Source organism: Zosterops lateralis, assembly GCF_965231275.1.
Source record: "Zosterops lateralis genome assembly, chromosome: 4".
Classification (NCBI taxonomy): Eukaryota; Metazoa; Chordata; class Aves; order Passeriformes; family Zosteropidae; genus Zosterops; species Zosterops lateralis.
In genome coordinates this window covers 2,911,502-2,927,511 of record NC_139765.1, presented here as the reverse complement: position 1 = coordinate 2,927,511, position 16,010 = coordinate 2,911,502, and the positions used below count along the sequence as shown (strand labels likewise).

At 40.7% G+C, this 16,010-nt stretch overlaps 1 protein-coding gene across 1 annotated transcript in view; it reads left to right on the top strand.

Moving 5' to 3' along the window:
* The window catches only part of SCUBE1 (signal peptide, CUB domain and EGF like domain containing 1), a 175,619-nt gene that overhangs the window by 141,894 nt on the left and 17,715 nt on the right, over nt 1-16,010 (top strand). Inside the window, exons 9-13 of the mRNA XM_083859333.1 lie at nt 8,453-8,569; nt 10,257-10,379; nt 12,995-13,114; nt 14,140-14,232; nt 15,784-15,900. Coding sequence (XP_083715459.1) covers nt 8,453-8,569; nt 10,257-10,379; nt 12,995-13,114; nt 14,140-14,232; nt 15,784-15,900 — 570 coding nt within the window. The remainder of the gene's footprint in view (nt 1-8,452; nt 8,570-10,256; nt 10,380-12,994; nt 13,115-14,139; nt 14,233-15,783; nt 15,901-16,010) is intronic.

The window sequence follows — 16,010 nt, the reverse complement described above, 5'->3', positions numbered from 1 at the left end:
AAGTCCTGAGGGAAGCTTGTGGAAGGAAAGGAGCTTGTGGATTCTGTGTGGAAGGAAAACTAAATATGGAATTTTTTGCAAGGAACTGAAAAGAGAAGGGAAAATTAATTTGTTGCCGTGTGAGATCACATAAAGCTCCCTTGGAATAGTTCCTAAAGAAAAGATTGTGTTTACTGTGGAGAGAGAGCAAAGAGTCCTAGGCCTACAATTTTATTGCCAAGTCTCGTTTTTTAACCTGCTTTCCTTTTGTTTTCCAACCCCAAAGATAGCCCAGTGGTTCACAGAAAGTGCAACTGGTCTCTTTTGATAAGGTCTGATAGCAGAGATAAAGGAAAGCTGCTATTTGCCTTTAAAGACCTTTCCCAAATGTACCTTCTTGTTCTTCCTAAAAGCAGTTCCCTTTGCTTTAACGTCTGGGTAAATAGTGGGAAAGCAGTTGCTGTGATGTTAATGGGGGTGATGAGTTTTACTGGGTGAAGAGTTCTCCCCTTGGTGCTCAGCATCAAAGAAGGATCTGCTGCTGCAGCTCCTCTAACACTGGAGGGGCCAGTGAAAGATTCCTGTCTTTTGAATTGAGGTGAATTCACTGGAATTAGGAGAGGCAGCCAGCCAGCCCAAGGGAACTGCTTAGCTGGAATCATTCCTGCTCTCTTGAGTGTAACCTCAGCCCCAAGAAAATAATACGAGAAATCTAAAAGGAGAGAACCTGCTTATTCCTGGAAGGGTCAGGTATGCATTGAACTTTTTAAGATAAATTATTCAGCCTTTACAAAATTTAGCAGTTAAAAAAGGTCACACCAATTTGAACTCTGAAAGTTAAACTGATGGAAAAAAATTAAGGGATCTGTTCAGGAAAACACCTGGACAATCCCTTCTGAGACAGAGATGCTTTTGGTGTTTACCAAGCAAAATGCTGGAGGCTGCTTAAAGTACAGGAGGTTGGACTAAATGAGTATGAGTATTTAATGTTGGCATTAAATATCCATCATTCTATCAAAATAAACGTCCAGTTTCTGGATTATGTCTTGAAAGACATTATTCAGTTGCAGACATGTAGCAGAGGTGTGAGAACAACAAGGAGAAGTCAGTGATGCCCAGATATTCCTTAGAGCAAAATGAGAGCATCTGAAATGGTCAGGCCAAAATAATAAACAACAGAGAGAGCTGTGGCTCCCTAAACTGCACTTGCACCAGAGATATGTGAGCACCAGAGTGTTCATACTGCATTTGGTGCTGGATGAAGACAGAGAAAGACATGGCCTGTCCTGAGAGGTGACAGCCCAGGAGCAGAGATAGGGAGTTATTGAACTGACTGTGGGTACAGATAAGCTGTGAGGAAGATAAAAACAAGCTGTTTCCAGGATCTCAGTATGCTGAATAAAGCCATACAAGGATCCTGAGGCTGTGAGAATTAGGTAAATTTTAACATTTTTTCCTCAGTACAGCTTTATACTGTGTGCCTGTCCCTGGAGTTGAGTAGCAGTCACTTTGTTGTGTACTCCCAAATCCTTGAAATACCTCCTCAGTGGGATGCTTATATAATAACTCACAGGTTTCTAATTATTTATTGCCCCTGTCTCAAACATATATTGCAGGTTTCTTTTGCTGTTTCCATACATTTATTTTTTTTTTTACTACTTCTTTGCATTCTAACAAATCATCTCTAATAAAAAGCACGTTTCCTTGTGAACAGAATCAATTTCCTTCAGAAGTCCTTCAGCCCCTGATTAGTGGGTTACATTTGGTCTTCACTAATCACATACTTAACTGTGAGCAATAAAGTTCTTAAATAAATAAATGCTTTGGTCCAAGTCAACATTAGTCATAATGGACAGTTTCCCCCCTCAAATTTCTGAAAACACAAGATGAGACTGTGCTACCTGGTCACTTAGCTTCCCATTAAAAGTCACAGCAATTAATGCCAGATCTGGGGTTTTTTTCTGCAGGTCATTAGGTATGTTATTAACAATTAAGTCTCAGCAGCAAGATGACTTGATTGCAGCTCAGTAGTGCAGTGGGAAGTCTAAATGGGTGTGGGTTTTCAATTACTTTTAAAGGCCTGGGGGTTATGGCTATTTTTTTCCTCCTATTTGTGTTAGGCTGCTCCAGAAGCACTCAGTGGGAAGGTAATGAACTAGAAGATTTGTACATTACTACACCTTTCCCCGCTTCCTTTTCATTGATTTTTATTATTGTAGGCTTTGAAACTTAAGGAGAAGTTAGCTGCGAGCCATTCCTGCTGGCCAGGCTTGGCTGTGTGTTGGAGAGCCACATTCTCACACGGAGGATGCATTTTTACTGACTGTGAACAGGGCTAAGTCACTCTGGATCAAAAAAAAACCCCAGAGATGTGGTGGAAACCCCATCACATGGGGCTGCCGTGGCAAAACAATGCCTTTCCCAGCATGGAATTTAAACCACCTTTTGTCGGGGAACACGGCTGGAATCGTGGCTCCCTGTGGTCCAGCAAGCACTCAGATTAAGATATGTGGTTTTCCCCTAATGTCTGTCAAATATTGTTGGCAACAGGGGCTGGCTGGGCTGTGAGGTGAACAACATTACATGGGTGGTATCAGCTCCCCACAGAAATTGGAGGTGGGAGGGAGGAGGAGGAGGAGAAGACAGAATATAACTTTCCAGCCAAAATACATACCAAAAAAAAAAAAAAAAAAAAAAGCATTGGTGTTTATTTTAAAAACATCATGTAACACTTCTTTAGAGTTTCTGTGTATGTGTGCCTAATGAATGGGAACAAGGCAAGGCTCTGTTTCTCAGAGGGGCCGATGACTTGGGAGCTGAGGAAGGTGAACACAAAACATTCTGACTTAACCTTGAGTTTGGCCTGGGGTGCTCCAGGCTGGAACCCACATTTGGGGGTTAAAAATAAACCAGGGCTGTGTGAGATGGACAAAACAGAGCTACACCTTGTGGGGTTTTGCATGAGGAGAATGTCAGGAGATAACCCCAGGGCCCTGAGAGTGGCTTTGCTGTGCCCACTGCACAGATCTGAAACACAGATTTCCTTGCTCTGGATATTCTTCATGGCAGCCTTGGGAAGAAGTTTTGAGGTAGATAAAAGTCTTTGTTGCCATAACTGAGGTGTGCCTAAGTTTACTGGGAGGGTTGGGACTCAATGAAGTCACAGCTTTAATAGCATTTTAAAATATTGCCATAATATCAAAAATTTTGACTGATGTACCAGTGTTCAGGGTGTCATCAGTCTCTCCTACTGATGAAGGAGTTGATAGTAGAGATGGATAATTCCTTTTATTCTTATTGTACATTGCATTTCTAAGTTAAAAAAATACTTATTTTCTGTTTTGCTTCTATTTGAAATAGTATATTTAAATTTAATTGACCTGTTTGGCAAATATCCAGTGATCTACTGCATACTTCATGTCTTGCCTCACCAAACACAGACAAATCAAATATAAGATGGGTTCTTTGCTTACAGTGCCCAGAACCTTTACAGTCTGTTCCCCACACCTGTTATAGCTTTTGTTGATTGTCTTTGAGCCACTCCTGTCTTGTTCTCTGTAGCCCAAATATCATCACCAAATAACAGTAATCTCTCCTTGCCACTTTTATTTTTAGATCAGGTGAAAAATACTCCAGGCTCAAGACTAAACTGTTATGCAGCTCTGATATATGACCTGTGTTTTGGCAGAAGGCTCCCAATTTCATAAATTGACCCAACTACTTAGTGTATGTCTCAGAGAAAAGCTGTTGATGACCATTAGTTTTCTCTAAACCATTTCTTCACTTGTTCTGACATTATTAGATTGTAACAAAATGGAACAATTAGATTGTATGTAACAAAATTTCATTAAGGAAATCAGAGATAGGAAAATCCTCTTTTTTGAAGTAGATTTTTGATGTGAAACTGGGAAGCTGGGCATTGAATTCTTCAGTTCTATAACCACAACCCTCAAATTACACCTCTGTGTAAGTGAGTTTTGCACATGTGCATTCTGTCAGGGAGTCACAGCAGCTCCTGCATCAGCTTACAGTCCTAAAACATCTCTAAATCCAGCAGGATTTACCAGTCCCACCTCTGTGTGTCTGGCACTGAGCTGCTTGTATAGCAAACAAGCAAATGCTTTTTTTTTTTTTGGAAATGTCCTGCTTTACACTTTGATTTCCCTGACCATTTTAATTCCTCTGAAATTAATTTTAGAGCAATGACAATCAGGAGTGCAGGGTGCTGTGTCTGAGGGCTGGGAACAGGGCACAGAAAGGAGCCTTTCACTTCAGAGCTGCTGGTCAGAATCCAGCTCAGGTTGAGAATTGCAATAAAATGACAGCCCTAGCCCAAATATTCAAGAGTTTCATTTTTAGCAAAACTCACCTCTGTGTGATGGTGGCTCCTGGGTGCCCTGCACTCCACATCCACAGACGAGTCAGTGTCCACATCACACAAACCACACAACAATTGGGGCCACTGTAATTGGGAGTCTGGTGGCAGCACCAGTGGAAAGGGCAGAGGACTTGAATGAGCGTGGAAAATGAGCTGCTTTATTTCCCTGCTCCCTCAGGTCACCTTTGAGACACGTCTGTTGGAGGAAACTTAGGAGAAATTTGATCTCTGGTAGCTCCCTTCTGGAGATAGAAGAATTTACTTTGCAGCACTGACAACCTGACACCCACTAAAAACCTTTACGTTCAAGAAAAATAAAGATCATTATGGGATCATTTAACATGGGAAAGCCTGAACTAAAAAAAAGGGAAGAAAAAAAAAAGCTACATATGATTGAAAAATCAACAATAAAATCCAAATGCTGACTTGAAATAATAGGAACCCAGCCAAACCAATATTATCAAGCATGGCCACGACTGCCAAAAATTGCTTCCCTCAAAACCCCAGGGAAATCCTGCTCTTTTATTAAACCATTGAACAATCTCTTCCAGTTGAATCTCTTCTAGGGGAAAAAATAAGGAGCACTTCCTTCTGTTCAAACATTCTCTTTGGAGGTGAGAACATGGATTGCTGGAAGAGATATTGGACTTTATTCAGCCTGAGATGATGCCTTGATGTCATGAAAACTGGGACACATAAAGTCTGGCACTGCCCATGAATCCATGGTGGAGTTTGGAAGGGACCTTTGGGGGTCACCTCCTCCAACCCCTGAATTTGGCACTTCTGCTGTGAAGTAGGGAGCTCCTTTCTTAAAATTTTATATGCATCATTAGTATTCCTAAAAAAAAAGCCAGCAGGAAACTATTGATGTGCTACCAGCAGTGAATTTAGGCCTGTAGTCCCTGCAAGCTTCAAACAGCTCAGCTGTGAGGACACCTCTGAATATGCTGAAATGACACAGTCACCTGTGCTGATTGCAGTGGTGAGTGTGGCATGAATTTTTGGCCAACTAAAATTTTAAAAAAATAGTAAATGTTTTTGATGTCAGATAAGTGCATTAGCACATCTCAGGCAGCTTGGACTACATCTGAACTTATGCCCAATGCAACCAAAAATAGAATACAAACTTCAACTTTAAGCTGAAGTTTTACACCACAGCTCCTCAATATCACAACATTCTGACTTTTCATCTTCAAGCAACTTTAAATCATTTCAAGAGCATCTCAAACTCAGGAATTTAATTTATAAGTATTTATTTCGAGGTGTGGGAGGGGGGAAAATTCAGAGCAGCACAACACAAAATTTTTTGTGTGTTTGAGTGTTTACATGGGGGCAAGACTGTAACCTGTAGACTGTGACCTGACTGTAACATCTCTGCTTTTGTATTTTTTGACTTCTCTTCAGTAGATGAGGCTACCAGATTTTGGTAGTGTTGACTCTACAGAGGAGAATGGTTTAGATGCCCTTAGGTTTGTTTCCCTTTGTTGTGGGTAAAGCAGGATTTAAAGCCCAGGGATGTGAAGGTCAAATTTCCCAACTCTGTGATGTCTTGTGAGATACACCTGTGACATGAGGGTGGTGGGAAATGAGCACATCCTTCCAGGCTAAATATGGAAATGAGCACATCCTTCCAGAGGTGTGAGGGCCAGCTTCAAAGTTCCTGGGAGCCCAAGGATGACAACAGCACAAATTTCAGAGTTTAAAAACACAAAGCAGAGAGGATTTCAGCATCCTGTATCACACCACCAGTTTGCTTCTTGTCATGAAGAGTACGTGGTGCATATTTCTGCCTTTTCTATGACAAGTGCTGAATTCCTCAGGGGGCTGGTGATTGTGCAGACAGGGCTCTGCAGAAAGCTGGGTCCCTCCTGAGGCTCAGCCAGGGGAACCTGCAAGGGGGTTTTCCTCCATCCAGCAGCCAGAGCAGGATGCTGAATCCAGCAATATGAATTTCTGAGAGCAGCAGCAGGATGAGGGGTTTAAGAAGTGAAAAAGCCGTGGAGTAGAAATTAATTTGGCCATCCTGACTTGCAATGTCACTTGGCAAACAGTGGTCAGGTCATCAGGCAGACTGTTCTTCCAGGGGCAAAGAGGGAAAAGCATCCTCCTTAATGTGGAGAAAAATAAGCCATAAATGCGGCCACTCAAGGTGCTGCAGGTGAAAGCAGTTCATAAACACTGTGGACTAAACTAGTGCAGGATACGATCATTATTGGGAAATATAAAATTAGTTTTGAAAAAGAGATTCCCAAGGTAAGTCAGAGGCCAGAAAATGAACTGCTTTTGTAAAATTTCCTGCAATTCTACATAGTGAACGAGGTTACACATGAATGAAACCATGATGTATGATTTGGGTTTTTAAGCATTAAAAATCCTTTAAACTATAGCTGCAGTGTTCATTCCCACATGATTTCACTTTGTGTATTTATTTAGAGAAAGCTGAAACAGTTTGCCATTTGTGTGTATTCAAAAGCTGCACATTTCCAAGACTATAAAGTAAACCTTAAAAAGAAATTACTTTCAGAGCTCAAATGATGATATTTTAAAATGGATTTTAAAAATGCATTAAAAATTAAATAGATGTAAGAAAGAGAAAAATCTCAGTTGTCATCTTTTTGTGACTGGATCATAGAAAATGATTGTGATGCACACATAAAACTGGATAGCACAGATTTCTGTTCATCATGTTTATTTCATTTTATGTTATGCATTTGCCTGAACAGTTGCTTCCCACATTGTGAATTATCTTTTTGTGTAAATGTTTTGAAACATTTAAAGTTGGAGGTCATATAAAATATAGCTGTTTGTGTCGCTCTAAATTTGTGCATAAACTCTCACACAGATTTGGGTTTGGGTACACATACAGGAAATCTTCATTTTAGAGTTCTGGAAGGTAAGTATTTGCATTTATAATAACAGAACGAGACTTAGAAACTTTCATTAAATGTCAAAACTGTGTAAATAATAGTTGGATAAAGGAATTGGGTAGAATACCCTGAAGTAGGGTGAGTTTTCAAGTTTTTTCAAACACCAACAGCATTCTAAACATGTACAATATGAAAGTCTGAGTTACATTTTGTAACGGTGTTGTTCAGGTTTTGTCCTTAAAAAGCAGCTCTAGAAAGGGTGGAAACTGCCATAGGAATACTATTCCATTCATTTATAACTGAAGAACCATGGAGGAATGAAATTCGTTGAAATGACCACTTTCAAATAATTCCATTGTATTCAGTTTTCTGACCTAAGCAGAAAAATTAATCACTGCAGAGAATTTATTAAAAAAAAAAAAAAATAACCCAAGTGTTATTTTGCACAGTTTGCTGTTTAAGGTACCTTTTAATGTTTTCAGCAAGTCCATTCTGTCAGAACTGCTGTCAAATGAACCTCCACAGCACCTGCTCAGCAAAGCCTTTGTACTGTCCTGTCCTGGAAGCAACGTGCTCTTTTGGTTGCTTTTTTCATGACCTGCCAGGGTTTCACATTTCTGAGCAGTGATAATTAGAGATGCCTGACTTTTTTCTAAGGAGAAGAGGTCATATTTTCTTGAGTTGGGTAGAATGTAGATTTTGGACTAATATTTTCTGTGCTAGGTGCAGCCTGTCCATTCCTTATGCTGCCTCATTCTCCAGCAGTGTTCTGCTTACCCTCTGCAAGTCTTGTAAGTCAGAGCAGAAGTCTGGGAGAAACTCCCTGTCCTAGAGGGCAGGATATTAGCATATTAGTCAGTGGAAGAGGGAATTGCTTGATTCAACCTAAACCTTTTTTCTGTTGTGCCACTAACTTCCCCAAAAGCTCCCTACTCGCCGAGCCCTGCTGGGTCAGTGTGATCAGAAATTAAAGGTTGCCATCTAATGGGGAATGTACATAATACAATCTTCATCTGGTTTTGCCAAATAATCTCTTCTTGTCCTGCTCCATGTACCTGTTAAGTATTTTCTTTGCAAGGCACTAGAGGAATGAGAATGATATTTTATTCAGATTTTATGTGTGATGGTAAATGATACTTTATCAGTAATTTCAACCCAATGAGAAAATCCAGTCATTCAGTGTAACCTGATGAAATCTAATTTACTAATGCTTTTTCTGTTAATTCAGATATAGATGAGTGTTCCTTTGAAAGGACCTGTGACCACACCTGTATCAACTACCCTGGAAGCTTTGAGTGTCTGTGCCACAAAGGCTACACCTTGTATGGACTGACGCACTGTGGAGGTTTGGAAAATAAGTTTTGCTTACATCTGTGTTCATTTGCTTTGTGAACTGTTTACAGAGCCACACATTCTTTTAGATTAAGGTTTTATAACTCAAGATGATAAAGACATAACGTTAAAATAAAGTATCATGAGCTGGTTGTGACTAAAATTTCGGTATCTCAAATTAGCTGAAGCATTCCCAAGAGAAAAATGCCAATGAAAACCAGTGTCCCACCAGTTTTATGATCAGAGCTTCCACAGGAGTGAGGCTACTCACAGCTGTAGGGAGGCTTCATATGATGGGCAACAAATATAATAGAGGAAAGATGTCAAATTTTGTAAAGTTTATGTATTTTGGCTCTGTTGGCATTTGTCCTTACCAGTCTGTGAAATGCATAACAGAAGGCTGTGGTGGATCTTCCTCCCATCTTCTGGGGACCTGCTTTCAACCTTTTTGGCATGACTGGAAAGAATTGGTGCTGTGATGTTCCATTATCTAGGAGAGGGATGTTTTTGAAGTGCAGCATTACCACGATGACTAAATTAGAGGTTCAGCTGATGTGGCAGAAACAAATACTGGCCCCTCACTAATGAGGGCTGAGTTCACCTGATTGTGCAGTCAACATGAGACCAATGGTATCTCTGCATGGCTTTTTTTTTGGGAGAAAGGTGTAGGAAGTGTGTGCTGGTCTCTCTTTGATGGAGAAGTATCAGATGAATTCATGGGAAGAGTAGAGGCAGGTGGGAAGAGAATAGGAGTCCATCTAAGGAAATGATTTGGGAACAGACCCCACTTGAAAGGAAATTCAGAGTCCGAGAGGTTTTGGGACCTGTCTTATGTGAGGTGTGGAGAGACTGATCTTCAGTTTCACTGTTAATTCTTTAATGACTTAATATGTACTAATTTAGGGAAAGCCTTAAAGTTTGGGCTTGTGCCTCAGTCTTTAAATACCCTCAGTTGAGCTTCAGTCTTTTCAGTAAGACTTGAAGAAAAACTAAAACTCTCAACTGGAAATACTCAGTGCTGAACTTTGAGCAAAAACATAACTGGATCCAAACCTCCTGCATTTTTCCATTATGAGCAGATTCAGAATCACAGCTCTGAATCCAGACTTGTCCAGGCCTGTCATTACTTTTAGTCCTTGCATGTTTAATTTTGAGGTCTACCTGTGAGACAGAGCATTAGCAATTCTGTGTATCTCCTGTTGATTCGGTGTCATTTCAGCTCATTAAATAAATAAATGTCCTTTCTGGTGGTGGGAAGAGAAGAGATGAGAGATTGACCTTGTCAAAATGAGTATATAAATGCTGAATGCATGGACTAATAAGGATACACCTAATACTGGCTAAATGCTTTTCTAATGTACCAGAAGTTGAAAGATTTTCTGTGTAATATCAATGATAACATATACAATAATTTCTTCACCTTCTTGCAAACTTTACCTTTTATTTTTATTTGAGGAGTAGAAGTCTAAACTACACTTCAACTGCTTAGTTTCTTTCCAAAGCATCATTTCCTCCTTCACCTCAACTTCTAAAAGAAACTATAGTTTATACCTTTATAGACTGTGTGTCTGTATGTTTATATGGACTAAAATGCAAAAGATACAGTAGAAATTGGTTTCCTTATGCAATTCATGTCTTAATGCACAGTATATGTGTGTACACGTGGTTAAGACTCTTCACAACTTCAAATGTGTTTTCAGATATTGATGAATGCAGCATCAGCAATGGCAGCTGTGACTTTGGTTGTCTTAACACCATGGGGAGCTATGAGTGTGTCTGCCCACCTGGAAAGAAACTGCACTGGAATAAAAAGGACTGTGTTGGTAAGTGTGGAATTGTGACTCAGAGGTGGCTGTGGTGAGGCTCCTGTTCTCCAGGAAGGTGCAAAACCCCATGGGTTTGTTTGAGAGAGGCTGCATTTTCACAACCTAGATCCCCAAATTCATTTTATAAACTCAGATGGCACCTGATCCTGTGGAGCTCCATGGGCTAGGATATAGCTGTAGGTGGATTAGTGAATGAGAAATATATTGGATATTATTTGTGTGGATTTTTTTTTTTTAAGTTTATGAGTCCATTCAAAGAATTCTAAGTACTGTTATTATCTTAAGCATTTTATACTTTTGCCCTTAATTTGCCTTCTTACCATCTCTGCAATGTCAGCTATAAGTCTTACCTCTAATTTAGAATATTCAAAATATTTAACTTTTTACAAGTAGGACATGGTAACACCTACATTTGCAGAACCACACCCCAATTTTTCAAGTTCTCTCTAAAGGTGTCCTGCTTCATATAAAGTACTGACAATAGCTGTGTCCAAAGTAACAATCAGTGAGCACAAATCCTGAGACCAGAAAAATTTGGCACTTGCTGCTAGTGCCACTTTGTGGCAGACCTGAATTTCTGTATCCTTTAAGATTTTTGGAGGTCTGGTATGAAGTTAGATTACTTGTGTTGTATTCCCTCTCGGCCTGCTAAGAATATTGGTAAGAGGCTGAATTGAAAATATTTTCCTGGTTGTAAATTTCTCCTGATTATTTATAATGCTCAGCTGGAGGATGGAAATAGAATGCCCTTGTCTATTGATACACACTCTAGGATTTGGTGAGTTGAGTGAGGCTTAAAGTGAGTATCACCTCCCTGGTGATCACCTGCTTTTATTGCCAACATTTTTGAGAGGAAATGATATTCTAAATTGTTACAAAAACACAATAAAAAGTGGAAGAATTCTATTTAGTGATCCTGAATGCCACGTGATTTGGAGATATTTGCAGTGACAAAACATTCTTTTGCTCAGCAATGGCACTTTGTGCTTTGTTGCCTCCTCAGTCCAAGGAAATAGTTTTTTTAAAGACACCACCAGAGCAACACAGAAGGCTTAGGAGGGAGATAAGTGGAGGATGATTATTCCCATATCTGAGATGTGAACATCAGGCATGTTTATGGGGCTTGTATATATTTATATTTAATGACCAGTGAGGCCAGGAATACAAACCAGCTGGAGGCTTCTGGAACTCTTCCTCTGCACTCAAGCCAAGTCAGGCAAGACTCATTCCAGCTACTGCTTTGGTTTCATGATGGCTTGACTGGGTTTTGCCAAGCCCTGGTAGACCCAAACCAGTCTATCTGCTCCAGCTCTGGTGTCAAAAGCAACCCCATACCTCAGTGTGGTCTGCTGGTGAGCTGTCAGGTAGGAAAAATGACATTTACAGTACCACAGTCAGCAGTGAGAAAAATAATCAGCCAAACCTGTCTTGTAAGGTGAGCGGGTTTGGAAGAAGTAGCAAGAAACAGTTGGAGAAAAATCATGTACCTGAAACAGCATTTCTATGAGAGTGAAGCAAGAACTGCCCAAAGCCACCTGGCTGAGATTTAAGTAGCTACTGGAGTGTGAAAAAGCTGCTTGGAGAGGTGCCCAGCTGCACTTGGTCAGCAGTCAGTGCAGAGGGGAAAGGAGGGAATCAAGGAGGCTTGTGGTGGCATGTGCCACCTGCAGCCAAGAATGAACCTTGTCATTTGTGGGGGAAAAAGATCTACTTCAGTAATACTTCAGTCCAAAAGGATGCAAATAAAAATAAATGCAGATTATGGTGTCACACCATCTTCTCAGGGTGGAGCACAGAGAGTGCTCCAACAATTAACACTCCAACAATTAACAACAACTTCATGTGTTTTCAGCTGAAAAACACAAGCACTCCCTTACCCAAGTGTGAAGAGTCACTTATGAGACCTGCAGGGTGCTCTGTCTTCATCCTGCCATGAAGCCAAGAGGAGAAGCTGGATTTTTCCTTCCCATGAGCTGCAGTGTGCCTCCTGCTGTAGGCACTGATGAGAAATGGCTCTGTGACATCTGTGGGTGTCACAGGGTCCCTTTTTAGCATTGTTTGGGGCATTTAATCAATGTCAGAAAGGGCCAGCAGGACTATCCATCTCCATCCTAGCATCTCCTGCCTCACCTCTGCCTGGCTGGGAAGTTTTCCAGCTCCAGAAGCTAAAGCTTGGAGCTAAAGTTAAAAAGTCAGTGGGAGTTGGAGAATTAAAAAATACAATTTTAGTGGTCATCTAAATAAACAGACCACTGTGTTTGTTTGGTCTGTTAAATCAGAGAGCTGTGCCTCCAAATCAGAGAAAGGACATCTCAGGTCATTAGTGTTACCTGTGGCTTCTGAGATCAAGATGTGCACACAGAATTGTGCTCACAGCAAAGATCCCCAAGTGGAGGTTAGGAGAGAAAGACTGATCTAGAGTTTAGGTCTAAAAATGTGAAGGATTTTCATTTTCAAGTACAAGCTCAACATCCCAATCCAAATGCTCTCCCTTAACATGTGCTTATTTCAAAAATACTTCTGTGTTTTTTGCCACTTCCTGCCTTTTCTCACCATTGTGCACAAGGTTCTGGGTTGGGCAATGTCTGATTCCTTTATCTTGTTCTCCTCAGAGATGGTGAAATGTCTCCCAAATGCCAAACCAGCTCCCAAGGCTCAGCTAATATGCAGCAAAACAGGAGGAATAGAGAGCTGCTTCCTGTCATGCCCATCCAATACTCTTTTTGTTCCAGGTTTGTACCAACTATTTGTCCTCTTATGTGTAGGATGAGACTTGTTGACTTTTCTCTGTTAGTGTATTCATGATTCTTGCATTCATTTTTTGTTATGGACAATGTTAAATGAGAAAAACTTCAATATAAATTAAATCAAGAAGAGCTGGTTGTCAAATACACATGAGAAGTTTGGTCCTTCATTGTTTAATTTGAGATGTCAGTTGTGAGGGTGGGAAAATTCCCACAAAAAACTTGTATTAAAAAGTAACAGGAATTCACTGAAATCAACTGTTCATTTTTGCCCTCCCTTTTGTCACAGCAATTCAATATATAACAATTTTTTTCTGCACTATCCTGGTTAAGGTGGATGTGTCTCTCAATCCATCTGAATATTATTTATAAAAAATTGGGCAATTCTTTTACCATTTGCTACTTGTAATTTTCATCTTCACAGTTTTGCAGGGAAGGAGATGCTACTGCTTCTTCATAAATGTTCTGGCACAGGATTATTTTTGGGTGTCTACTTTTCACCTTTAGTCTTGGCATTATATGCAGTTGAGCTAACATTTTATTCCCATTTTATTTTCAGTTTATCAGAGATTACTGGAACTGCATTTCTGTAATTTTTAAGTACCAGGACACAGTTTTATCTCTGTAATATGTAGACACTGTTGTGGTTGTAAGTACACCATTTCTGTTTCTGCCAATAAGTTCTCCTGGAGCCTGAAGCTACAATTATTATGAAAGCACGTGGTTTATTTTCTAAATTACAGGGGATGATCAAAGCAGAAGGACCTTGCCATGGACAAACACAAAATACTTTAAACTTGTGCACAGCTAACCTTGTGCCAAATCACTTACAAAACGTATCATTTCAGTGCCGGAAGAAACAAACCTTGTATTCAACACAAAAGCATTTCAGCCACTTAAAATCCAAGTTCAGCCCTTAAAAGTGTCTCGTTTAGCAGCACTGAGGAGTTTTAGCCTCCAGCAGGTGCTCTCTGAGGCTGCTGCCCATGTGCTGACTGTGTTCTGTCCCCCAGACTCGGAGAACAGCTACACGCTGAGCTGCGGTGTCCCCATGCAGCACGGCAAGGCACAGCCCAGGCGTAACTCCACCCTGCCCAGCTGCTCAGGTGGGTGCTGCCCTGCTTGTCCCCCCTTTCCTGGGCCCAAGGAGGGAGGGGATGGACCTTGGAGAGTTGCAGGACATCAGGCTGTTTGTTGGGTAAGGCAAGGGGTTAAGGCGTTGCCTAACGACGAAAGGAAAAACTTTGCGACAGAGTTGGGATGGTGAAATAAAAACTTAATTCTTGCAATAAAGTGGTAAGATAAAAAGCAGTTTTTCAATGAAAGCTTTCAGGTGAGCAAAATACAGCTCTGTGCATGCAGGGTACAGGATTTCTATCATTCTGTAGGGTTAATTAATTAGTGTATCTGGCTGGAACATCCAATAGGAAATCAGTTACACCAGTAACTCACTCATGGGTCAGCCCCCTTGGGGCTTCTTCGCCCTGTTCTCTTGTTATGTCTCTTAAGTTCTGGTAGAAAATAAGATGTCCTTGTCAGGAATTCTCCTCTTAAATAGATTTCCAAGTATGTATTAGTAGGGTTAGCTGATTATTTTAAAATCTAAGAGAAAGGGTATGAAAATGACCAGGAGCTATATAACCACATATTAACAGTCTACACAGCTACAAATCTATTGAAAATGTATAAAAAGCAAAAATCTTCCTGCATCAAAAGTGGCCAATGTTCCCTTATGCACATTTTTTTGGAGCCTCTCCTTGAGGGTGGGGTATGTGGAGCTGCAGTGTTGTGTTGGTGGGTCAGTGTGGGAGTGTTGTAGGTTTAGGATATGTTCAATAAAGGAAAAATATTTAGAATTATTTATTTTATTTTCTATAGTCTAGCAAGGCAATAGTGAGAATATCAAAATGTGACTTTTTCCCAGGCTCAGGAGTGAGCCAGAGGGACCCAGCAGTAGCACAAGGTTGGGTCCCAACCCTCACCTGCAAAGTCCTTTCACAGCAGCACAGACTCTCCTACTAAAAGGTTATCCTCCCATAAAAAGGTTATGAGACTTCTGTGTGAAAATACTGCATTTCATTCATCTTTTTTCTACATATTTGGGATATGCCAGGGGTTACAGTGCTGTGGAGTGACACAGCCTGGCAGCTGATGTGTCTGCTTGTGGCACAGCATCAGGCCACCTCTAAAGTCCTGCTTCAGCAAAGAAAGAGGGACCCAGGCTGTGGCATCACCTGGGACCAACCCTCCACCTTCTGCAGAGCCAGCAGGCAGCCTACAGCAGGTGACAGCCAGGCCAGTCTTTTCCTCCAGGGATTTTATGAGGGAAATCAGCCAGCAGCTCCATTTTCCACTCATTGCATGACTGTATAACAGCCTTTAAAACAAGACTCTGAAACCTGCCTTGGGTTGAAAGCTCAGGGATAGAGCTTGCAAGCCACAGGCTGCAGTAGAGGCAGCTCCTCTGGATGGTTTTCAATTGCCAGCAGCACAGCTCTATTAAATTAATCCTACTGGCACTAGCAAGAGCAGAACTATGAGTAACATGGGAATTCACAGTTAGAGAGTCCAGAAAAAAAAAAAAAAAGATAGGAATTAATCTTTCTCATAGAAAGATTTCCATCCCAATAGTAGCTTTTTTTATTTTACATCAACAGATTCCCTAGCCCCTCCAATCAAGCAGAAAGCTCGTTTTAAAATCAAAGATGCAAAATGCCATTTACGTCCTCGGAGCAAAGAGAAAACAAAAGATTCTGGGAAGCAGGCTGTCTCAGGTAGGTGGTTTCTTCCAGCATGTAAACAGCACTTTAATTTGTTTGTGTGTTTATTTGTTTGCTTGTTCATTTGCATGCTTTGTTTTCACGCTGCAGACAGAAAAAAAATC